Genomic DNA, 27,031 nt, shown 5'->3' on the forward strand with positions numbered 1-27,031 from the left:
TAAGTTTTCATTTAAAAATTTTTAATCTCTTAAATTTATTTTCTATTCATAAGAGTCTCAGTTTTCTTTTGAGTTTTAATATTTTAGTTTTAAATGTTAGTCCTGAAGTTATAAATCTTAGTTTTAATTTTTAAATTTTTGCTTCAATTTTTAGTTTCTTCATTTTAGGTTTTAATAGTCAATTTTTCTCCATTTTTCTCAATTTTTGAATTTTTATTTCGCGTTTTCCAATATTTAATATTTTGTTCTTAATATAGTATTTGTATGTTTAATTTTTTGTTTTTCATTTTGATTTTAATTTTAGTTTTCTGTTTAAGCTTTCTAATTTTTGATTACATGTTTTGATGGTAAATTTTTAATATATATTTCATCTTTAAATTTAAATTTTTACTTTGAAAATTTTTAATGCTTTAATTTTAGTTTTATCTTTAAAATTTTTCTTTTAGTAGTTTTTCAGTAATTCATTTTTTTTATACCAAAAATTTTATTTGATATTTAAATATTTAATTAAATATGTAAATTATAATCTTTAATTTCTATTCCAGTTTTCTGTTCCTAAGTTTTAAATTTTTAGTATTTTGATCTTAGTTTTTTCCCATATTTGATTTCGTATATTTAATTTTTAAATGTCTTAATGTGCACTATTTGAATTTGTTTTTAGCTTAAACTTTTTAATTGTTTGCTTAATTTTCTATATTAGCTTTGTAATTTTTCTCTTTTATCTATTAACCATGAATTTTATGTATTTATTCCAATTTTGAATTTTTTTCTTTTAAAGAAGGGTTGATTTTTAATTAATATTTATTGTTTTAATTTGCGAAATTTTTAGTTTTTGGTTTTCAGTTTGTAATTTTTCATTTTTAATTTCAGTTTCTAATATTTAATATTTCATTCCTGAAGTAGAATCTTGAATTTTTGATTTATGTCTTTAATTTTTTAATTACAATTTGGTTTTTTAATATACATTTTAAAAATGCAAATGCAAATTTTTATTTTTTCCAAATACTTTTTTTATTGCTTAATTTTTATCCTTTAGCTGTTATTAAAAGTGTTTGTATTCAAATTTTAACCAATATTAGTTTAATTTATTTATTTTTATTTCCTACCAGTCAAGTGTCGGTCCGCATGTACAAACATATGAATGCATAAAAACTCAGCGCCAACAGTTTAAAACAGCCGTTTCTCGCAGCGGTGATGGCGACAACTTCAAAGAAGTTGCGCGCGGAAAGAAGGAAGCAAGTAAAAAAATAAAAAAGGGGAAAACCGTTCGTCGCAGTGGTGAAGTAGTGAAACAAATTCTTGCTGCATCATTTAAGATGGCGCTCGTAAATATGCAATGAAATGACACGTTATGATTTCAGTATCTGCACGCCGCCAAAGTGGGTGTAATATTTGGCGAAAAAGCTGTGCAACGAACGCAGAAATTTTCATCAGCTGTCGGCAGCACTGTGTTTTGCCGTTGTTGTTAGACGAGGCTATGTTTACAGCGCTCGCACAAGCAGATCACGCAAGTGTGTGTGAATATGTGCATGCATGTATGATATTTCCTCTGGTGGCAGTTTTCACATATTTGGAGCTTCTCCGGCCAGTGCGGTAAGCTCCTGTGCATAGTTACACTGTTTGATCGCCTATACAAAGTCTTCAGTTTGCTTTAGAAAAAGAAGAAGTTTTTATATTTTCATTCATACATATAACCTCATTTATGGATTCCACTTGAACAAGTTGAGGAAGCGGTGGTGAGCGTGAGCCTGGCATCTGTGTTGATGGAGAACAAATTGCTTGTAGTTTTTTTGTTTAGTCTTGTTTGACTTTTAACCTAAATTCCTACATGCATCCAGCCGCCTACATTGTCATTTGTTTGGCCGTTATTTTAAGAGCGAGCAATTTCAAATGCGTCGTTTTGTCCAACACATTTGCTTAGAAAAATTCATTTAGTATTTCTGGTACCTTTAAATTTGGTAGAAAAAAATGTAATTGTTGAATGTGTTAAACTGTTGAAAAAAGTGAAAAGGCCGTTATAAGAAAACCTAATGAACCGACCGAAATGTATTAATAAATTTTTTTCTTTTTTTAATTTTAATTTGGTTGGTTTGAAATTTGGGAAAAATTTTTGTGAATCATTCGATAAAAATTTGTTTTTGAGTCTTATTATTATTTTTTGATTGCAAAACGCCATACCTTATCTAAACTAATCTCTATTCTTTTGTAGCCAGCTTAACTTGGCTTAACTCACCTCAACCTAACTATTGCCATCTCATCTCTCTATATGCATACATACATATGTACGTACATAAAATATCTGCGATTCCCACTTTCTTAGTTCGCTTGACGAGCAATTTACATTTGCAAACAACAAAAAAAGGTATCGAGCAAGATTCGCCGCTCACATAAAATTGCTTAAATCATTATTTTTAAGTACACAGTTTCATAGCCCATTACATTTTTGTCCAAAAAAGTGTAAGTTTAAGGTGGCTCAAAAATCGAGGTAATTTAAACTTTTTTTTTTGCCGACGGTGTTAAGTGTTTTCTTCCATATAACGAATGCAGATAAACCATAGGCGCTTGACGTCCTGAGTGCCAACTTACGTTTTTCATGAAATAGAGCAAATGTAATGAATATGAGCGAATATTTAATTCAGAAATGGTTCGCCAGAGTTCTCAACTTACAGCGGAGACGCGGCAGATATTTGTTCGAAATTATACCCCACACTCCGATTCTACATCTTTCCTCTTATATCAGAAGCATGAATTTGCGAGTATTCCAATTTCGAGTTAGTGGGTTGACTTGATTAACCTTTGGATGATCTATAGTGGCGAATAAGTTAAAAATAAAATATAAGCAGTCCGCACAAGCGACGGCTGCTGTAACCGACTGTAGTAGAGGTGTGAAGTGGGCTCTAATTAAAAAACTGTAAGGTCGTAAACATCATCGACAAGGCGAGAAGATGCCGCCTTTAAAGTATCAAGCCCAAAAACCTTACGTAGCGTCTGTTCCATAGTGATCAGGTGCAAACAGCGTATAATTGTAGCAACGGCTGACTTGGAGTTGTCGTTCCTCCCAGCTAAATCCAAGATGGCAGCCCTATCGAGTGGATTGGGACATTGGATAACTACATATAGCTCCTGAAATATACTATAATTGGGAAACCGAAACAAATAGAAGGAAATGAAACCGGTCTTTGAATGTTCTATATTATAACGAACCCCAGAATACCAAGCGTATAAAGACACCGCAAGGGAGTGCTTATATCAGAGATCAAATCTAGCAATTTTCATAAAGAATTAAACTTTCAAACTTGATTTCCCAACATTTTCATTTTTCCACATTCATGTTTCTGGGCGATATGAAAATAAAAAAGAAACACCTTTGGCAATGACAATTAAAGTGTTTGTCTTATTTCATTTCAAAGCGCTAGCGCACTTAATCAAAAACCCTATACTAGAAATGAAGTAAATATACCGAAAACAAAACACATTTTCATATTTAATTTCTTACGCTTTCCTCTGTATTCTATGAACTTTTTGCCCTCCTCTCGTTTGCTTGGGTACAGCAATTTCAGCTTCACTAACAGTTAGACTTCTTTAGCCATTCAGTTTGCTTCTGCAATATTAAGACATTGTGTCACAATACTAATTAAGACGCTCCTTGTACTCGTAACTGACAAGGAACGACGTGTGCGGCTACATATTTGAACAAGTAACTAAAAATATATAGGAATACTCCTCTGATTATGTGCTCCAAAAATAGTTGCTACCAATTCTTCTAACACATAGTCAATTCTTTTTACAATACCTTGGCATCTAAGCCAACTCAAACTTCAACTGCTATGTGACCCACTCGAAGTGCAGTTGTCGCTCCGTCCGCCATTTCTGAAGCCATTCTCATGACACGATGAGGCAGAGAAGCCTGTTAAGCTGACAATCGATGCATGTAGCACAACTTAATTTATCCATTGAAGCCTTGTGTATACTTGTGTAAATATTTACACGCACACACACGAATATGCTCATCCTTGTTATGTAAGAGCATACATGCACATACATAAGCGCACTTGTATTACGTAAGTGTACATTTGATGTTGCAAGTAGGCCTCCACCAATTCTCTCTCGAGCGGCGCTTGTGTTTAGGTATTTATGCTTTCGCAACAATATTGTTTGGACATTTGTTTTCAGCAACAGCTTGTGACGACATCTTGGAATTTACACTAATTTGAAATTACGCCCATTGATGTTTAAGTCAAGTGCATTGAAATTATACTCGCATGTGTTACAATAAGGAGCTGCTGGTGTCACATGGAAATGTTCAGATAAATATATTTCTAGGTAAATTGAACTTACATACAAATGTTGTCGAAAGTGTATATAGAAATAACGGTGCATGTTCAGAAACATTTTTCTTTTATGTAGAGTGGCAGAATTTAAAGTCAATTAACTTTTTCAAATAAAAGATTTCAAAATATATGAGCGTATGGCTTCCGGGTCGTATGAGTGATATGGATATTCGACTACCAGCTGCTTACTCTTGAGCCATTTGTAATATCTTGTGACAATGAAGTTTATCCAGGAATAATTGGATATGGAGGTGAAACTATGGATCTTTCATTGTAATATTTCATATTCAGTTTTAATTTTCTCATCAACTTAATTTGTTAAAGGAGTTCGAATTTACAAAAAATACTTAAATACTCACAATAATGAAAGAGGTTATATACAGCTATTAAACAAATTTTCTAATAAATTATTTTGAAAAAAAAAACATATATAAATATATATATCATATGTTAATATGCAGTAATGTACAAATGCAGCAATGCTAATGGTACTGTAAATGTGAAATATTGTATGTTTGTGGGGATGTAAGTTTGCATGTTAAGAATTTTGTCCACATATAGGCTATGATCTGGACTGAGAAATAGGATACTGTTTTAAAGAGAGTTACCACATCTTAGAAAAGTGAAATTAATTAATTAATAAGTTAAATGAAGTATTAAAATATAGGTATCAAATGTATAAGGTTAAGGCGAGCTCATTTTGGGAAAATATTTCTGGGGAGGGATGCCACTTATTTGAAAAATGAAGTTCAAGTAAAAATAATAAAATAAATAAAATTTAACAGTACGGGTGCCAGAGAAAAGTGGATTGTAAAATCTTTATTTCGAATACATTTTCAGTAGGGTTGCCACTTGCTTAAAAATCAAGTTCGAAAATTTATAGTAAGTAATTAAAATAGTTCAGTCTGAGTATCAAATGACATAAATTCAAGAAAGTTTATACAAGAAACTTTTTTTGCAGATGGTTGCCACCTGTTTGAAAGAGACACTTCAATTTGATAAGTAAACTCATATACTTCCATATGGGTGTAACGAGCTATGAAAAACCTTTATTTCAAATATATTTTCAACAGGGTTGCCACCTCTAAACAATTAAATTCAGTAAAATGAGCATGCTAATCAATTCCGAGGTTCCCAAAATTACTCAAAACTTCCGATGTATTTTGTATAAATAAAATTCTTCTAAATTGTCATATTCAATAATAAATATTTAAACAGTAAACCATTATAAAATTCATATGAATGAATTGTTACTCCTTTTCTATGTTTTGGTATGTTACTCCTTTTCATTTTTTTTTTTTTTTTGATATTCTACGAAATTCAGTCTGAAATATATTTTATATAAATTATTTTAGTATATATAAATGAATTGGAGCTTAATGAGATTTACCAAACAATTAAAAGTCGGCAGCATGGTTTTCTCTCTGTCCTAATTTTCGTTATTAATGTTTATGTGTTTCCCTAAACTTCCATTTTGTTTTACTATGCGAGTCCGTTTTTGTACTTTTTTAATTTTAAATATGCCAGGAAAATGGAAATCCAATCTGCCACAAACAGAAGTGAAGGATTTTGGCAAATGGTCGTTGGGTTGGTATCGCTAAATTTAACCCTTAACTTTCAGTAACTGACAGGTAAGGCATTTCAAGATACCTTAATTTAATAAACTTTCTAGAACAAAAAACTGGAATGCTGAACACAATTCTCTTTACTACTTGTACTCAGAACTTTGAAGTACCGTTGTATATAGCATAATCTGTCGTTTAAACATTTATAAAAACGATTTACCTTAAACGGCTATCGATCGTTTTTTAAGTATACAAATACATCGACATAGGAAATCATACTTACAATTCCTGTAAATGGGATAACTTATTTAATCCCTCCGGTAAGCTGTTGATTAAATTGTCATCCAATTCTCTATTTTGTAGGCAGCAGTGCAAATGTTGCGGACATAGAATGAAGGCAGAGGAAATAGTGGAATGGAGAAATAATATTATATTTAGGATAATTGATTAGAAAGTTCGTTAAAATATTAACTTCTAAGATTACATACTTAAATTTTTATTATTGAAAAATAACTAAATAACGAACATAAAAATTATAATAATAATATAAGACCGTCAAAAGTCTCTCTTTTCCCAGATATGCCCTGATTTGAGACTATCTCTATCCAATCTTTATGTGTCAGTAGAAAGGTTATGGATCACATGTTAAAATATATAATTGGTGCTCACCCTTTTAGGTGTCTGGCCGAGCAACATTTTTATGTTTTTCCTCAAATGAAGGGATCTACAATTTTAAGCCGACTCCAGATGGTTTTTATGAGGAGTTTTTTAATGGCAGAAATACACTCGCAAGTGTTCCATTGCCTACCGAGGAGCGACTACTGTTAAAAAATCTGTTTTTCAACAATTTGAGGTTTCATGCACGGAGTTTTGAACCAGCGCACATCCGAAAGTTAGCCGGCGCCAATTCAGCTACATCAGTCATTTTTGGTTTATTTATTTATTTCATTGGTTCACTAAATTAAAAACAACACTTCGTCTCGAGCAGCCTATATTTCCGTAAGGTTTAGATTTATCTGTTCTACGCTTGAAATTATCGTAATTCAATCATAGTCACAGAAAGTGCGCTAGATAGCAAGGACTTCCGTTTTCAGTACTTAAAAAGATTTTCGTTTTAATTTTTTTTTCATTTTGCATTGATTCTGCCTATTTTTCAAAAAATATTGCTAAAAATGAAAAGAAGGAACTTGAAATCCGCATACATCAAACCGGCTGGCACACTTTGTATTATTAAACAATGGAAATTATAATATTTTATATTCAGAAAATACATAGATATATACATATATTCCATTTAAGAGAAGGTCATTGTAGAAGTAAAAAAAAATTTTTTCTTACTTATGTTTTGAAAAAATGCTCACTGTCTTAAGAATTCTATAGCCGGCGAATAATTAAGGTGAGAAATATCTTTAGAGATTTATATTTTGCCGTTTGGCGTAGACCCTCTCAGTTTGATGAGCACTCCATCGAAATGTTTAAACACGACTTTCTTCAAAGCCATTCGCACTCGAAGAAATCATAACCGATTGACTAGAAATTTTCAACTGTGTATTAACAATTGCATTCTGCAATTTGTATTCAGAATTGAAATTCTTTAAACATTTTTGAGAGTTCGAAACTGACTTTAGAGCTGTGCTCTGGTGAACCTTCTTCTTAGAATTTAATGTAGAATTCCCAATTGTAGAAATTTACTTAAGAAAAAATAAATATGTTCGGTTATCGGTCATTACTTCTTTCGAAGTGAGGAAGGAGCTGCCGCTACGGTGAATGGCGAGCACGAAAAATTTTTTGTGCCAGTTTTTTTCGGTTCTAGAGGATGGTGCATGCTAGCTGAATAATGATTTTAGTTCATCGATGCATTCTTTTCTAATTAATCCACGTCGAAAAGTGTGAAAAAATTAACGCCCGCAAATGTTCGTGGTTGATTTCCTTTTGTATTTTTTTCGCTTAAGATACTTTAATAAAATCAGTTGCATGTTATTGTACATCTTTTCAATAAGTTTTAAAAAAAAAAATTAATAATAAAATATTGACAAATAAGCCCATGACAGAGTTTTTTTGGAGATATGTTTTTCGAGAGGTGCTCTGCGGTGCCAATCGGCATTCGCCGTAGAATCATCTGAAACTAAAAAAGTCGAATTTTTCAGTTAAAGCATGCCGTAATGCTCCCCCCCCCCCATGAATAAAATTTTTTTTTTTTCATTTTTGTAGTTTTGGTGGCAAAAAAACGTAAAACGAGCATTTTTGGCGAAAAATTTCGCCATATTTGTAAGTGAAAAACAACCTTAAAAAAATAAAAATAAAAAAAAACAGTGTGGGGGAGGAGGTATTTTTGATTTAGAAAACGTGTGCCAAATTTGAAAAGAATCGGTTGAATAGTTTCGGAGTTGTGATTGGCACCGACTTTTAAGAAGTCGTTTCGGGAAAAACGCGTTTGAAAAAATGACTCTGAAAAATTATCGATGCTCCGCATTCGAGGTAGAGTGCCTACAAAGGCTATAACTTTGAGAGTTCTGCTCCGATCCACTTAAAATTTTGACACAACATTCTTGAAATGATTTACTATAAGATGAGTAAAGAAAAAAAATTTCGATTTTGTGACCCTACCCCCCCCTTAATGTATTAGTATTTTGAGCTACATGCCGCTTCAATATATCCATTTCTTGATATATGTAGGATGAATCAATTCCTGTCATGTGTCTTCCCTTGTGATTATTTTCATATTTTTCTTTGCTAAGTACTGATTTTACTGAGATTGTTGGTCGATATCTCCAAATCACAACAGGCAAACTGTTGGTCCCCTCAATCAAATTTACTGAACCTGGGACCTTGACTTGCTGAAGCACTAAGCTCATATAAAAATAGTATGGACATCACTACTCTAGAAAGGGGCTTTAGTCGGTCGCTGTAACTAACTCGGTAGAGGCAGTTACTTTTTTCCTTAGCGACTTTGCAGCCGCTGCATTCACAACATCTCGATTGAGCTGCCGTCTATGAAGCAGCCAAGGACTATGCCTTTTTGAAACTGTGGACTGTAAAATGACGTCATATGCGATATACGAAATTTATGTGGGTAGATTTGTCAATACGTGCGCGTATATAGAAAAAACTTAAATTTGCATTTTTATACCACATAAACATTTAACAAAATCGAGAATGTGCGTGCATACAAATACGAATGCCCTACGCATACGCAACGCATTTGTCATCCAGTGGTCACTTGAAATTGCCACCTTTTCAAACGCTCAATTGCGTAAACAGTAACAATAAATAGCAATTTCCGTTAGTATCACTCGATTGTATAGAAGCATTGACGCCACAGAACTTTTAACTTTTACCTTTTCACCAAAGTTTTCACCAATTCTTTTTGTTATTCGATAAATGTTGCTGCGGGAGCCACTTAGAGTTTTGTTTGTAAACAAAGTGTCGCAAAAAATATATGTGACGAAAAAAATGACATAAAACTTCGACAAGTGGCGAGTTTTTCTTCAGTTTTCAGCACTACTTTTACTGCCTTAACTTTTATTTACTGCATAAATGTGTGTGTGTGTGCATATACGTAGAGCTACACACGTAAGTAGTTGTTGGCGCATTTATTTCGGTGTGCAGCAATGCATCGGCCATTGATTTTCGCATTTATGCTTTTAGTGCTTTTTCGGGAATAAATTACCAACCATTTTTATAGCGATGGCGCTCGATCTAACCAATAACCATTTCAGTCCAGTGGCCTTTGTTTTGAAATTCCATCCTTTCAACTTTTTGCGTTATCGCTTTTCCCTTTCGCTCATTTTCTTATTGTTTTTAGTTGTAAAACCACACATTTATTTCTATACGGCGCTTTGCTCGTCCACTTTGTCCATTAAATTTGCTGGAAAGCAATAAGTTTGATGTCAGCTGGCGCTCAGCCATGCACGAATTTTATTTTTCAATTCTTTGTTTATAGATGCGTTTTTATTGTTGTTATTTGATTTTTCATTTCAACAAATGCGTTAAAATGTGGGTTACTTTATTCGGACAACAATAAGAAACATAAATCTACTCGCTTACAAAATCGTGGGACAATAAACCGAAGCTATTCAATCAAATATCGTGCAAATGAAAAATTTTGGTGAGGTCTATTTAATAAAAGGGGGGAAAAAATTATCTCAATTTATATCTAAAAACTATCAATTCGGTATTATAAGATTTTGCCATAGGCCCCTACTGATTCCTTAAAGTTGGCGTTGAAAATTTGTGATTGTGATTTTTTAGTAGCCAAAACCTGCTTCTAAAATTTAAATTGAAAAGGGAGAGAACGTGGCAAATATTTTAAACAAAAGTGGCTCACATAAGTCATTAACAATCATATTTCAATTAACTCAACAGTAGTGTGAGCTTTTTTTTATAGTTTTACTTAAGTTCTTAACCCATTCGACACCAACGTTGCTTGAAAAGAATTACACATATTTATGTTTATTCTAGGAAAGCTCAAAAAACAAACAATTTTTTCTCGATGCTACCTCCTATATTTATTCTATTTCTCAAAAAAAAGATACAACGTTTTATTTTTTATTTTTACTTATATTATATTTACGGTGCCGCCAATGCTTTGAAAACCACCAAATAACTTTATAAATTTGGTATAAAATATTTACAGATTATTTGACATCTTTTTTTTTTTATTTATCTTCACAAACGCCCGAAAAATTATATTCAAATCTTGATAAAAAAAAGAATGGTAGCTATTTTTATAGTTAATTAGCTATACCCGGCGCGCGTTGCTACGCCAACAACTAAAATAAATTTAAGAAAAATAACTTTAAAGAAAAAGCGCCACCTGGTGGGGAGTGACATCAATGAGCATATTCTACAAATCTTCTCCGTGGAAAAATACATACATATTGTATATATACCAATTTTTATAACAATCGGTACAGTAGTTTTTGAGTTCATCGATGACATTCAGACAAACATTCATTTTTATATATAAGAAGAAGATTTGAAAGCACCCAAAATAAAAAATAAAAAAATATTGAAAATTAGAAAACCAAAATATTTATTTCGATTCGGTTTTCTTTAAAATAAAGTTCACTTGTATGCCCTACATTTTTGGGCATTTGTGACGAGGCAATGAACCGATCTGTGAAGCGCGTTTTTCCCGAAGGAATTCAATAGTGGTTTTCAAAACGTTGGCGGCATAGGTAAATTCATTTAAAAAAACCAAAATAAAAAACAGGTGTCTCATTCTTGGCCACAGAATAAGTTTTGAGTGTAGGCACCAAGCAAACAAAATTTGTTTTTTTGGTCCATCCGAATACACACACATATTTGCTTAATGCTTGTTTAAAGTCGTCGTCGCATAGGGCTGTCGTTGGAGCATAGGGTCTCATAGGGCTCGTTTTGTACGGTATTGTAATTTGTAGCAGTATTGTAATTTGTAACAATTTTAAGCTTCATCTGCCATTTTTAGACTCTTTTTTAACAAAGTGTCAAGACAAATTATATTTGGTCTGCCTCAAGATACAATACACAAAAAAATTCGTGATGTAAATGATGGTAAAATTATTTTAAAATTTATACAAAAGTAATTTTGGTAGAAAATCAAAGTTTTTTATTAAAAAATCTGATAATTTTAGATATTTAAAAAATTCACAATAAATTGTGAATTCTGAAATTTGGGACGCCCTAAATTTTCCCGCTTATAAACAATTAATTCTTTAATACTTACAAAACTTTTAAAGCTGTTAAATTTGCAAATGCGCCAGAAGAGATTTTCATTATTTGATTCCGCTTCAAAAGACTGTAAAAAACAAGAAGTTTCAGTGTTATTGAGTGAGTGTGCACAATAATAGCAGCGTGACATATGGCAAAGTTTTGATTACTTATTTAATTATTTACTTTTTTATAAATTTTAATACTACAATACAAATAACATAAAATAAACTTTCAGACTATGTAAAACTAAAAAAAATTCTACGTATTTTCATTAAAATTTTAAGCATTTTAATCATAACTAAAAAATATTAAGAGTATATTTTAAGTAAGTTTTATAACCCATCGAGTTTTCATATAAAAAAATACAAGTTAGAAGGGCTCAAAATTGCGTTAATTTGGAAAATTTTTTTTTGCGGTGGTGTTGCGCCAGAAATTATGTAAGTTTTTCTTCATGGTTCATAGGAAGCTCTCCACTCACTCGCCTGATGTCTGGATTGCGTGTCGTAATCGTAGATGTGACGTAAGCATCTCCAGTAATGCATAAGGCAAATACAAATAATGATATCTACTTCATATTTTCCAGCATCAAAAATTGTACAAATGGCGAAAGGCGTTGAAAAAATACGAAGCCTTATTAGAGCTCTCCCTTTGTATATCGTAATTTTGCATTAAAAATTTACTTAACTCGGGTTGAACAGAAATTATAAATTTCTATGCACACTTATACGAGTACGTATATGAGTAGTTGCGAGTACTTACAGCACGATTAAATTTGGCATGCGTGGAAAATCGTCATCGTTGATTATTGTCAAAAGGTTGCTGCCAAGGTTCCTGTGAAATTTGCGTTAACCAAGAAAAAGTATTAGTAAGAAATATTAGCACATTACATATACATAAAATAGGCTGCAAAACTGAAGGCAAAGTATAGCATAAAGACTTAAAGACTTTGTTTATCAGTAAAATTTAATTAATTTGTGCTTTGGACAGTGAAAAAGGACCTAGAAAACAAAAAAATATTTATTCAATTTTTCAGCTGTTCTGATAGAAACAATAATCTAAATCTCAAATAATAATAAATCTAAAATGATGAAAATAATCTCTTTAATGAAATAAACTGCAAAATTCGAGCTATTCTGGTTTATAGAATTTCACTTAAAAATAAGAAGGAAAAATGAAAAAACTCGTACTGCAAGAAAATTGATCGGATTTTCTTGAAAACCGTTATTCCGCGACCTTCGAGGTCACTGATTAAGCATCTGTTACGAAGTTTTCAAAGCTACTATTGAAATTCTATGATATTGTGGAAAACGCCATATCTGAAATTTGGATGTGGAAAACTAACACCAGCTACACAGCGCGCGATTTCAAAATCCCACGCGTAGCGAATTTCAATACATGAAAAAGCCTGAAATATTTGTGAGAATTTGCTAAATTTAAAAGGGATTTTCCGATTCTTCCTTGAAAGATAGGCCTTTTTAATTATCCAAAGCACATGCAGTTAGACATAATATATACAATGTGAGTTTATGTAAGGAGAATTTATTTTCTACAAAAGCAATGACTACTGATCTACATACATATTAATAATTTACTGGAAAGAAATCATTTTTAGTAGTTGGTTTCTTGGCTAAAAATTTCAAATTCGATAAGTTCGAAATTCAAATATCCTTTATTTTGGTAATATCGTTGGTTGAGCGCACACTTGAGACAGATAAATGAACAAATTTTTCAGGAGGGCATATTTTGCCTTTTAATGGCTATTGTTTGTTAACTGACTCATTTTTGCCAGCTCTTCCGATATGATATAAAACTTATAAAACTTACAATTGAAATAACTTAAACTTTGTTACAGCACCAAACCCATTTGCGCAATGTTGAATACCCTAAAAAGGCAGCGAACTCATTTTCGTCAAAAAGTGCACTTACCGCTGGTGTGGGCTCAGCCATCGATATTGTCTCTTATTGTTTATTTGAATCTCTTGGTGGAAAGTCGATAACCCCAATAATTCATAAAAACTACGAAATAAGTATTTCATGTGAGGCCATACCATCTGCATTACTAGTTGACAGCAGTAATTCATTGACAGATTTTTAGCTTTAGATTTATTGAAGGTTTGCACTTTGACCTTATTGTCTTTTGTGCCCTCTAATTGACGCTTTAACTTAAAACATCGTTAATCGCTAAAAATCAATTCTCGCTGATTTACAATAGTTTTTGTTGCGAGTGAGAACAGAGTGTGTGCTTTCAGATATACATACGAATGCAAAACAGTTGTACAAGTAAATTTGTAGAATTACTTTTGTAACGGCAAATACCGAAGTGTCATTACAGTCTGTGTCAGAAGAAAAGAACCGGCTTTTTCTTGTTATTTCAAGATATATTTCGTTCTGCTTTTTGCTGCGTAATAGTCCCACTCAAGGGCTACGACGCCAGCCCTAGTGTCGTGCGAAACTTTCCCGTATATGCAACCAAACAAAAATGAGTCAGAAGTACGCGAAGCGTTTTAAGGCGGTATTTTTATGCATGCATTCGAAAGGGGCGAAATTATCTTACGCCGCGGCTGCAAAAGTGATTAAAAATTCAAAAAAGTTTGTTCTGTTGTGGAATCAGTGGCATAAAATGTTGATAGCTTTTCCGAGCGCGGCTTGAAGCGAGTGAAAGACAAAAAAGCAGTATAAAGTGATCGTCCAACTTTTTAAGCGGGACCTTTCTTAGCGACTACGCTAAGCACACACAATTCGTGCAAACAAGGGAATAGATGTGAGTATCAACACCATCGAACGACGACTGAAGGAGGCGAGCAAATCCTACCGTCCCACATCATCAAAACCAGTGCGCTCAGGAAAATACATTGAGAAACAACAAAACAAGAAAATGGCGTCACAGTAATGGACTGAAATTCTCAGTCCCCAGACGCCAACCCCATTGAAAATGTGTGGGCAATTATGAAAACGCAAGTTCATGATTTATACTTCATGAATAATCGCGGTTCCTTTTTTTTGACACAGACTGTATATACAGGGTGAACGATATGAAGTGTTACCTATTCAAAACACCATAACCTTTTTGTGTGAAATTATTTTTTATTGATTTCAAAGACAAAATTGTTCAAAAATGATTACAATTTTAACTTATATTCACTTTAGCTCGATATGACCACCTTTTGCCTTGACTATAGCCTTCAAACGGTCAAAAAATGAGTTGCATGCTACACGAATGTGATCTTGAGGTATTTTGGCCCATTCTCGTATAATAGTCCTTTTCAGCGCATCCACACTCGCATATTTTTTAGTCCTCACCTTACTCTCCAAAATGGACCAGATGGAATAGTCCATCGGATTTGCGTCTGGCGAACTCGAAAGCCATTGTGTGGTCGAAATGAAGTGTGGAACATGATTTTTTAACCATTCTTGGTTCACACGAGCTTTATGAGACGGTGCCGAGTCCTGTTGGAACGTCCATGGTCTACGACCGAAATATTTGTGTTCCACGGCTCTAAAGTAGCTTCTAAAACATTTTCCCGATAAAAATGATTGGAGAGCGTCAATCGGCGGTCACTGCGGCCCAAACCATTATTTGCGATGGGAAATTGCTTCGAGTGGCCATACGTAGGCTCAAATTCTCGTGTGAGAGTTCGGTCAAGTAAACACGATCGTTTTGAGTGTTGGTGAACTGCTCAATGTGAGGAAATTCTCCACGTTCGTGCAAGCACAACAACTCCTTTGCTCTTCCGCACCGAACTTTTTTTGCTGGGGTGAAAGATCGTGTGTTTTTTGGAACTTGTAAGCCTTGACCTTGAGCTAATTTTTCAGTATGCGTCGAATGATGTCTTGCAATATTTTCAGTTCTCTGGCCATTTTTCTTCCACTTCGACGTGGATTTCGTTCAAGTCGAGGCTTCACTTTCCGAACCATTTCTGGCGTTGTTGCGGTTTTTTTTTGGTCCACCTCCATTTTATTCACTTTGAGATGACTGAGCTCACGAACAATGGCTGGTTGTGATTTTCCAGCCAAATATAATACAATCACATTATTACGTTTGAATTCCATCACAGAAAAAAAATTGAACAAAACTGAGACGGAAATGCTTTTGGTGGCTTATAAACAATATAGTGAACTGTCATTAGAACAAAATTGCCGTTGATGTCATGAGCTGTTTTACAGAAACAAGCAGTGTGAAGTTGGTAACACTTCATATCGTTCACCCTGTAAGCTTTTGCGCGTATCCAACACAATATATTTGCTAAAATTGCTACATTGAAGTTGGGCATAACTAATTTAGAGGAAGGTTAACGTCGTAATCTTTGAACAATCTACCTTTGGCACACACAGCTGCATCGTTTAAGCTATTCTCCAAACAGCGTTTTTTTTTGTTTTTTTGTTAAGGTGGTTGAAATCAAAGCTTCAGAAACATTATCACTAACACTATAACATTCCTCCTCATCGGTTAATTTCCTCCCAAAAAGCCCTTTGTTAGCAGAATGTATAGGTAAAATATAAGTTTGATAGTAAATGATTGGGATTTCAGTCAGTTAGAAGCATTCTTCTAAGAATTGCGAGTTCTCGGAATGTTCATGCAAGTTTTCGTTTAAAGTTTGAATAATACTTTTTAGACTAAGATTGCTCAAGTTTTATTTTCAGTCACTTCATCGGTTACCTCATCCTTTACTTTATCAATTACTTTATTGGTTACTTATGTATATTTATTCGACCACAACTGCAACTGAACCGGATGATATACCGATTATGTCTGGAGGTCCATTTGATATCTGAGTACATTTTATGTGAATGCCCGAAATTGATTTGATCTACATTAATATTACTAAACTATAGTTGATCTTATTACTGTTAGTAGAGTGGCTGCGCAGAACATCTTGGGATTAATTAAGAAGTTTGAAGGTGCATTGGATTTGGGGACTTTTAACCAGATATTGAAATAAAAAAATACCTTTTTCATCTTTGAGTTTTATGTTTTCAAATATTATGAATATTTAAAACATTAAATATAATTCTGTTAAGTAGCCAAAACCATAAATTGTTTTAAAAAATCCTTATTGTTGGTATTTCATTCTGGAATGTATTGTTAAGGGGGTATTCTAGTCTAGGGGCCTGAACTTCGAGCATTTTTTGACGGTGAATAAAAAAAAGCTATTGATATTTTTACTATCCATTTTTTTATCATTTATTTATTTATATATTAAGAGCACACAAAATGAATTTTAATGGAATTATGCGTCCTTGAAGTGGAAGGGGAAAATAAAAGGCAGTGTCCGCGTCGTCACGATTTCTACCCTTGTGGTGATTTGAAAGAAAAAATATGACAAATTCTTAATTAATATGAATGTCATTATCGTATGACGCAAAAAAAGGGAAACAACATTTTTTTCATAAAATGGCGGCTACTCAAAAATTTAGGTCGATTTTTCCCTCATTTTTAAGCTTTCTCGAATTGTTTGCACATATTAAAAAATTTAAATTTTCAGTTTTTCGTGCGTCATCCGATAAAGATATATTTAAAGAATATTCATGATACACTTCAAGCAAATCGGTTGATTAGAACTTGAGATATCGTGCCGACCGTATCGAAGGAAGTAGTTTCGACAAAAACACGTTTGAAATTCGCCGTCCGCTCAAACTAGTCTAGCTGTCGCGTCATTAAAATAGTTGTAACTTCGAAAATAATTAGAATTTTGAAAAATCCTTTTAGGGAGATATTTTTGAATAATTAAACTATCGAATTTTGAAAAAAAAAAAATTTTTCGATTTTTTTTAATTTCTAGACTAGAATTCTTTACTCTCTTTACCACTCTCTTTTGAATAAATTAGTAAGCCAGGTATGTAGTTAATTAAGGTGAAGATATTAAACTGCTACTTTTGTCATACTTTTTCCACTGAAATTCATTCATATGAAGCATAACAACAAAAGCTCTGTCTAATTTTGAAACTCTTGCAAGGCTACAATTCTATGTTGTGTTAATTTCAAGTAAATATTAATTTTAATATTTTCAACTTCTACAACTATATAAGATTATAAGAATGCAAAGGGGAGGCAATTTTAAGCTAAGAAAATGAATAGGAAAATAAAGAATTTATTAAACAATTAGAGAATTACAAAGTATTTTAAGAGACAGTGCGAGCAGGTGCGGGTGCGGGTGCGGGAAAGAAGTAGGCGAAAGCAGAACAACTAAGCAAGAAAGAGTGTAAGAAATAGCTCACAGTGCTTCGAGTGTTTTTAATCCAGCCAAAGCGTTTGCCGGTATCCGATAGAATAGATTACCCTCGAGGCGTAGAGTGCGCAATTTTGGCAGATGCTGCAGGCTATCCGTGTCCATGCTGGCTAAGGCGTTGCCATTCAGCTGGCTTTTTATTTTATTTTATTGAATTTTTTAATTTTTTTTTGTGTTTTTTTTTTTGCATAATGTGCGCATTTATCCAGTGGTTGTGGTTGTTTGTGCAATTACAGCATAGCAGCGCAAAAAAAAATTAAAATATAAAATACGAAAATCAAATGACAATCAAAGAAATTTGTAGCAACATCTTTAGGCGTTATTAAAATAACTTAACTCTTGCCGTGTCTAGCAATTTGCGGTGGCTTGTTTTTTAAGTAAATATATTGGGTTTGAGTGCATCAAAGTGATTACCGCTAAATTTGCAAAGCTTTTACGTTTCGTACAAAGGCGCGTGAAGCATATATTTAGGCGCTATAAAGTTGAGTGTGCATGTGTGGATGTGTGCGTGTGTCATAGGAGTGCATGTGTTAGGAGTTTTTGTAAATAATTGCGAATTTGAATTGAAATAAAGTGTTTGAGAAATAGTGTAAAATCGTAAGTGCTAAGGACTGCGCACCTGTACGAGTTTCATACTTGTCAGAGGTTTTAAATATATAATATCGGCCATTTTTTAGCTGCATGAGAACTATCGATATCGATAACTACGGCTTGAGAGCTGAGAATGACAAACTGTGTTGACATTTCTTTTCAGTAAGCCTTGAAAGTCATCAAGAACGTCAGAACCGCACTTCCAAATTGACTTATAAAAAAAATCAGTTCGCGAAGTTCATAAATCCCAGCTTATAATAAAAAAATGCATTCTAATAATATATTTGATTTGTAATATACTTTTAAGATTTCAGGCTGTTAAAAGCACCCAATATTACATAATAATTAAAAAAAGTGAAGAAATAGAAATATTTTTTTTAACTCTTACTGCCTTCTTGCTTATTTTTTTTTTCAAAAATTTTAAATATACACTGCGTTAAATAATTACAGCACAGGAATTTATTCACAATTTATTGGTTTCATATTTAATTATAATATTTTTTCATTGAAAAGAAAGTTCGTTCTTCTACAAAAACAAAATAAATCTAAATTTTAAACTTTGGGTAAAAATGTTTGGGTTTCTAACTTTTTTTTTTTCTGACGTTGTTGGGTGTTCTCTTTCATACAACAAAATGTAGAGCACTCGTTATACGCAGAGAATGCAACGCCAGCCAAAACAAGAATTATCAGAAAAAGCGCGATTTTTGAGTCTCCTCAAACTTGAACTTTATTTGATCAAAGTTCAATGGGCTATCAAACCGCGTACTTGAAATTTTTCTAAAAGTTCTGATTAAAAATTTGTGTGATTGTTTCGATGACACCTACATGATTCCTACTTTCAGTATTTATAGAGGTTGGTCTCCATCTGGTATCGCTAGAGACCAAAAGGTCTATGCGTGGCTTGTTGCCAACCAGGCTAACCTAACCTAACCTTTCGATGAAAGTTTGAAACTTTAATGAACTTTTATATTAATTTTGTAAAATCAACTGCATTTGCATGAAAAAATATCCAAAATAAATAAGAAACAAATAAATTGCTTAAACATATCAGCAAGTCCTAGTGCTGTACTTATTTAACGCAGTGTAGATGGAACCAGTGGTATCCTGTCACCAAAGCCACCAACCAGTCCATAGCATTTATGATTTAACGCTAGTTATTCGAACACAGTGTATATATATTCTAAATTTCGAAAAAACAGCTTCCATTCAATTAAGTACATTTGTATGCGTGTATGTGTGTGCGCACTTGCATAAATGTTTTCTTACTTACAGTGAAATTAAACTTTTCAATCCTTGAAACGCGTGCGCTGGCAATGATTTAAGGCCACAATTTTGTAAATTCAAACGTTTCAATTTTCCAAGTCCATAAAATGCATTCGGATCAATATTAATGATGCTATTGTCGGATAAGGTTCTGTGAAAAATGAAAGAAAGAATTTAAGCATTTTAGAAGCTGAAAAAAATGCAAAATAAAACACGAATAAAATGTGGAAAATAGAAAATGAGCAAAACCTGCATCCCCTATTTGCATCGAAAACAAGACGAAAGGACTATTCACACTTCGCCACCTCATCCTCGCCGAATGGGCATAATTAATTGCCAGCTGTGTTGAAATGTGGTAATAAAGTCATTTATCTGCACAAAGTCCAATGTATCGAGGGTGAAGGAGGTGGCACTCAGTAAGCAAGTATGTATGCATGTCGCCTGAAGTGGAGCATCCAAGCGGGATATACTGGGTATTGAGCAGATGAATTGAGTTCACGAAGAGCAGCATCGAAAGTGTATTAGGTGCTGTGAATACTCATTTGCTGGTAAAGTGTGCATTATACTATAAATGCAAAAGTGTGTGTGTGTGCGTGTGTGCAGGTATGCAATAATTATTTGTTAATTTCGTAAGTGCACAAATATATGTAAGTATGCACCTAAATATCGTAGCTTGAAACATATTGAGTGGGTCAGCAAATTACTTGAATTGCTAAGTCTTCCATTTTCCGCGAAATTTGAAAAGTCTTCTAACTCTTTGAACACATATCGTGGGCATAAATAAATAAGTGTGAGAAACTTCCTCGTCCAAAAAAAAAAAAACGGGGAAAAATTAAAAATTAAAATAATTTTAACCGTTCACTTTTTCTAATATCGGGCAGTCTTTATAAAAATCATAATTAAGTTTATAAAAAAATATTATTAGATGTGTATAAGACGCGCTACAAAATTTATAAATCTTCTAACTTTATAAAATGCTCTTAAATGTTAAAACATTATATTGGTCTATGGTTTTTTTTTTTTGTTTTCTGGTTTCTGATTTCCTATGTATTTTTATGCACTGCTAAAACATTGCTAAAACGTTTGATTTACGTCAGAAAAATGAAATATCCTCAGAAATATGTTTTTGAGAGTTTTAATTCCTCCCTTTCTCAAAAACGCCTGACGCGTTAGAGAATGAATTTAAGTAAACTCATTCGGATTTGTAATAAAAAAATTAAAAAAATTGGTGCATACACTTTTGTTGGGTGTTTGGTCGAGCTCCTTCTCCTATTTGTGGCGTGCATCTAGATGTTGTTCCACAATTTAACAGGACGCCAAATCTTGGAAAATACCCATGAAAGGAGGATCGACACACACCATCTTTTCGTCGACTTCAAAGCTGCATTCGACAGTACGAAAAGGAGTTACCTGTATGCCGCGATGTCTGAATTTGGTATCGCCACAAAACTAATACAGCTTTGCAAGATGACGTTAGTCAACACCAGCAGCGTCGTCAGAATTGGGAAGGACTTCTCCGAGCCGTTTGATACCAAACGAGGTTTGAGACAGGGTGACTCGCTGTCGTGTGACTTCTTTAAATTGATGTTGGAGAGCATCGTACCAGCCGCAGAGCTTAATCGCGGAGGCACAATTTTTTATAAGAGCATGCAATTGTTGGCGTATGCCGATGATATCGACATCATCGGCTTTAATAACCGCGCTGTTAGTTCTGCCTTCTCCAAACTGGATAAAGAGGCAAAGTGGTGGTGAACGAGTACAAAACGAAGTACCTCCTGTCTTCAAACAAACAGTCGGCGAACTCGCGTATCAGCACCCACGTCGCTGTTGACAGTTATAATTTCGGGAACCAGCATTAACACCAATAACAATGTCAGCCGTGAAATCCAACGTTGAATCTCTCTTGCCAACAAGTGCTACTTGTCCTCCTCCTTTGCGTTGGAAAGATCAGTGGGAGAAGGACTTGGCTTCACTTGGTGTGTTCAACTGGCGCCGGTTAGCACGAGAAAGAAACGACTGGCTTTAGGCGGTTATCGCGCGAATTAAAAAAGAACAAGAAATAACAGTAACACCGAGAGGCATTTTTCCCCCGGTTTTTACGGGGCACTTTTGGCCAGCATCGGACTTAGTGCACGAAAAATATCGGAAATTTATTAATAAGCTGAAAAATGTAGAAGTTTGTAAATAAACTTACAATTCCTCAAGGTTCGATACCATAAAAAATGTATTAGCCTCAAATGTTGTTATGTTGTTGTTGCCCAAATCTCTGCAAAATAGAGGAGAAAAATATTATATATAAAGCAATAGAATAGTACAATAAAATTTTCAATTCGATGGAGTTTGGTGGAAAACTAGAGCTATACATTTTTTCATTTGTTACTTCCGAATTGAAATCCTGGTAAGATTTCAGGTTTCGGCGTTTTAAAATTTTAGGGGTTTTTCTGAGAATAATAGCAGGCTAGATAACATTACACCACAATTCAGCTTTCAAAATTATTCTACAAGTTATTGGAAAGCTTGAGTGCGATTGTATTGAGGATATTGGCCCAGAGTCGGTGGCTAGCTTCACTGACGTTTCAAGATTCAATAATTTAGACGAGAGTGCCATCCACTAAAAGTGTTGCAGCTGAAGCGAATCATACGGCTGTCTGAGCACTGCAGTGTCTTTAAGTTGAACTATACAAGAAGTTACTTTGTGGGTCATCGACTAGCATAGCTAATCACTATCTAAGCTGACAGTCAAACTGCCATTAAATCTCTAATGGCTTGATTTCATCTACAGTAACGTTTGAATGTGAAGCTAACATATTCCGAATGAGTTGGCTAAGCGGTGCGTCACGAAGGTTTTCTAGTTTTCTAGGCTCAGAGAGATTTCTGGATATTGCATCGCGGATGAGCTCGATACGAGGCACTTAATCCTAAATCGGTCAACTCTGCCCAGTATGTGGGTATCTCTTTGCCTTCAAGCAAGCTGCAGATTTGGTCGGTAAAAATCGCACAGGACAACTATAGATGGGCCATGTAAAGCCAACTTCTGGGAAAACTAGACAATTTTGGCCGTGACTATTTGAAAACAAAAACATGTATCTCGACCGACCTTCCATTAGTAGAGTAGTTGGTATCATCACAGGGCACTGTCTAATGGAAACATATGGAACTAACTAAAGAAAACCCAAAATATATATGTAATTTCTTCAAGTTCTTAAGGCTTTCTGTTTGTAAAATCGTAGCAAAATCTTTAATTGATCAGAAAAGAGTGAAGTTACAAATCTTTTAAGGCTAAAAGTACTGCAGAACCAGTTTTTTTAACAATAAATATAGATTTTGAGGGAATTTGAATAACCATTGTGTGTTGCGCTCGGCCAGATCTATATAACTTGTTATTATTTTGCAGCACCGTGCAATTATAAGCATTCATTCAAGTACTTACAGCGTAACAACATCGCCTGGCAGCTCCACCGGCACCGCCACAATGCCAATACCGCGGCAGCTCAACGATAGCCGCTCTAAAGTGCCTGTGCAATGGCAATGCTTCTGCGTCCACACTTCACAAACGCCATGCAGCGTGCGCGGCTCCCGATCTGCTGAGGCGCTGGCTGATGGCGTTGCAAGTCCACTATCAAGTGAGGATGGCTTATCAGCGGATGCTGCCGATGGGGTACTGCTTGCGCTGGCTGCCTGCACACTGTCATGATACTCCTGCAGTGTTTGCTCGTAAAGCAATTGCGCCTCCTTTTCTGGATCAACAGAAGGCAGCACGACATTCTCGCGAATGTGCTCGGGCATACTGATGGCGATGCGTTTCGTTTGCTTGCTGCCAGTGGCATTACCACCGATTGTATTGAGGTCTTCTGTATCAGATTGCGGTGGATGTGGAGAGAAGCTGTTGCTATTGTTAATGCTGTGGCTCACTCCCTGAGTGACACTTCCATTTAACGCCAGCGATTTACCACTCGGTTTGTCACTTGATTGATTGGAGCTCATTGGCGTGAAGGTTGCATTGGTGGAGGTTTCCAATGGTGACTGTGTGTTGTTTATATTGTTATTGTTACTTATGTTATAACTGTGATTACTACCGCTATTTACACTGCTACTGCTACTACTACTACTATTTTTACTAATACTAATACTGTTGCTGGCACTCGCTGGCTTTGAGCCCACGGTTGCAATCTGCTCAACCGCTTCTTTGGTTTCCTCTATTAAATTCTCGCTTACAAATATTTTTTCTACCAACTGCTTAACTTCGCGTTCTACGGCGTTCAGTGCATTGCTCTCAGCTGTGGTAAAGGCTGTAGGCCTTCGCCCATCTCCGTGCAACATCTCTGCGCTTATCACCAGTTTGTGCAATGCATGCGCTTGCAGTAGCTGCAACACACACATCACCAATACAAATATCACCGAGTCTTTGAGTAGAAGCCAAGAGTGCGTGCGATTGCCGCGTCCCCGGCTAATGGCCATGCCGTCACCAGTACACTTGACGACCGCTTTTCCGCTACACCAGACGCAAGATCTCTTCGCTTCTTTCTCGCTCTTCTTCTTGACTTTAATTGCCACTTGTGGCCGTAAACTGGATAATTGGTTGAGTTTCTCTTTTTGTTGTTTTTGTAATTCGAATCGACTCTGATTGATGCTGTCAAGCATTTGTCATTTAATGACAGTTGTGTGTGCAACGCGTTTCGCGCACATGTCGACAAATCTACGCGGCCAGTTAGCGCCAGCTGCGAAACCAATACAAATTTCGTTGGTGGTGGTGGATAGAGCGGAGAGTTCTGTAGAAGTTCAGTGGATGCTGTGGGGTATTTTATGAGCTAATTGAAATGCTTCCTTTTCTATTTCCTTGCCGATGTATATTTTTATTTTATTTGTATTTTTTAAGTGTGAAAGTTTTGCCCTCTGCTTCTGTTCTGTGCCACAGTTTAAGGGATTTCGCGGTGCTTGATGAATAAACTTCGCGCTGATTTATGGGAACTAAAAGAGAAAAATAAATGGTATTACCAATTTTTATAAGAAAAAGTGTGTATGTGTGTGTAGATGTATAGGTGTGTACATGTATTCGGTTTAATAAGACAAACGGTTTGGTTATATTAAAATGAGAGTTTTCCAAAAAAAAAAAGGTAAATAAATAGACAGCAATTTGCAACAAAACGCAACCTTTTTTTACATCGCAAGGCGCTGCCAATGAAATATGTTACAGAAGCTGATACAAAAGCTGACGTACGTTGCCTTAAAAGTTGTTTTGAATTTTCTTAGTAGTTGACGCATTTAAAATATGAAAATCATTGCATCTAAGTGATAGCATACGAAAATGTTCATGCTTTAATTTCACTTTTTTGCTTGATGCATAACCATCGCAAGTAATATAATATACTGCCCGGATAATTCTTTACACTAACTAGCCCTCTTTTAGTCCTTTGGGCGAATTAAAAAAAAAAAAATATTCTGAAAGAAATATACATATGTATTACGGTAAGGTTTTCATAATTGTTCAAAAAAATGATAGCAAAATAATAACACAAAAAAACAAAATCGCACTTTTTGTCTGATGAATGACTTTTGATACTTGATGTTTACTAATTTGACAACGCTGATTCTAAATATACCCTTATTTTTTTTTTGTAACAGCTCTTGTTTACGAGTTATAGCTATCACAAAAAATCACTATAATTCAGTGTTAATTGACGAATATTTAAACAAATATTAAGTTTTCTTAATATTATTTGTTATGGCATCGTCAAAACGAGTTTGTATAAATGACCGGAATAGTTTTTGTTTTATTTGCTGAGAGTATATGTTTCAAGAAAACCGTTTGAATGTGACACCGTTCGTCAATGAGGCGTACAAAAATTACTTCGGTCACCCAATGGAAATGAAAAATAAGCCTTGGATTCCACAAAAGGTATGCAGAACGTGCGTTGAGTTTCTACGTTTGTGGACGAATAAGAAAAGGAATAAATTTAGATACGAAACTGCTATGATCTGGATTGAACCTGTAAACCACCACGACGGTTACCGTACACTTTTCCCAATCCATTTTTCCCAAAAGTCATTTTTCCCAAATTTTTTGTTCCCAATAAAATAACTCCCAAACCAATTTTCCCAAAACCATTTTTCCCAATTCAATTAAAATCCTATTTTTCCCAAACTTATTTTTTTTTTTCGTAGAACACTTTTTCGCATGGGCGGCCTTCGGCCGCGCTTCAAAAAAATAACCCTCATCAGTCCGACTCCAGCTACGCAATCCACCGTATTTTTGCGTAGAACTCCTCTAAAGAATTTATTTTATTGGGAACAAAAGTTTTGGGAAAAATGACTTTTGGGAAAAAAGTCTTGGGAAAAACAGTTTGAATGAAAAAATTTGGGAACATTTGCCTTTGGGAAAAGTAAGCATTGTGAAAAAAGTTTTGGGAAAAATGGATTGGGAAAACTGGTCGGCAACGCACCACGACGACTGTTATTTTTGTATGGTAAAAATAACTGGCATTAACCGAAAAAATCGAGGCAAATGGGAATATCCTTCCATACGATCCACACATAGACGTGTTTGGAGCCCTACCATGTCATTTGAACCTCACCCTGGTGCTTCACAGGAAGAACCTTTACATTTTGAGGCAAAAAAGACAATAGCGATAGTGACTTTGATTGTGACCTGGGAACACCAAAACCATTTAACCAAGATGATTTAAACGACCTCATCAGAGATCTGGGACTGTCAAAGACTGGTTCAGAAATTTTGGCGTCTAGATTAAAAGAAAGGAACTTAGTTACAAAAGAAACTAAAATTTCTTACTATCGCAGAAGAGAGCAAACTTTCCTCGAATATTTTCCTGAAGAAGATGACTTTGTATTTTGTAAAAATGTACCTGATTTAATGGCTGCAATGGGATTACAAAACTACATTTCTAGTGAGTGGCGTTTATTTATAGATTCATCAAAATGGAAGTTAAGGTGCTCCCTTCAGGGAGCACCAAAAAATTAAAGTTGGGGGCCAACCACTTGGCCCCTTTTCCATACTTACTCCTGTTTTACAGCAAGTGAAAATACGTTGCGGTTTTCTTCAGTCCAGAACTACGAGTGTCTTGACAATTTATTCTTATGCTTAAGCTAAGCTAATTCTTAATCTAACATATTGCTGACATAGCGGTTCACACGGTGCAGCGGCGGTTATATACTAACGCTGCTGCGCATGTGTCATCTGATACGCATTGCTAGCGAATCGCAGTCAGGTAGCTGCCTTAATTTGCTGACATAGCGGTTCACACGGTGCAGCGGCGGTTATATACTAACGCTGCTGCGCATGTGTCATCTGATACGCATTGCTAGCGTATTGCAGTCAGGTAGCTGCCTTAACTCCTCCCCCTTT

At 34.6% G+C, this 27,031-nt stretch overlaps 1 protein-coding gene across 1 annotated transcript in view; it reads right to left on the reverse strand.

The window, feature by feature from the left end:
* The window catches only part of LOC129247278 (uncharacterized), a 36,437-nt gene extending 12,125 nt beyond the window's left edge, over positions 1 to 24,312 (reverse strand). The window contains exons 1-7 of the mRNA XM_054886338.1: positions 23,102 to 24,312; positions 21,866 to 21,937; positions 19,679 to 19,822; positions 17,807 to 17,950; positions 12,350 to 12,421; positions 11,604 to 11,675; positions 6,180 to 6,248 (exon numbers count right to left, since the gene is read on the reverse strand). Of these exons, the coding sequence (XP_054742313.1) occupies positions 6,180 to 6,248; positions 11,604 to 11,675; positions 12,350 to 12,421; positions 17,807 to 17,950; positions 19,679 to 19,822; positions 21,866 to 21,937; positions 23,102 to 24,312 (1,784 nt within the window). The remainder of the gene's footprint in view (positions 1 to 6,179; positions 6,249 to 11,603; positions 11,676 to 12,349; positions 12,422 to 17,806; positions 17,951 to 19,678; positions 19,823 to 21,865; positions 21,938 to 23,101) is intronic.
* Positions 24,313 to 27,031: the final 2,719 nt, after the last annotated feature.

Source organism: Anastrepha obliqua, chromosome 5 (genome assembly GCF_027943255.1).
Source record: "Anastrepha obliqua isolate idAnaObli1 chromosome 5, idAnaObli1_1.0, whole genome shotgun sequence".
Taxonomy (NCBI): domain Eukaryota; kingdom Metazoa; phylum Arthropoda; class Insecta; order Diptera; family Tephritidae; genus Anastrepha; species Anastrepha obliqua.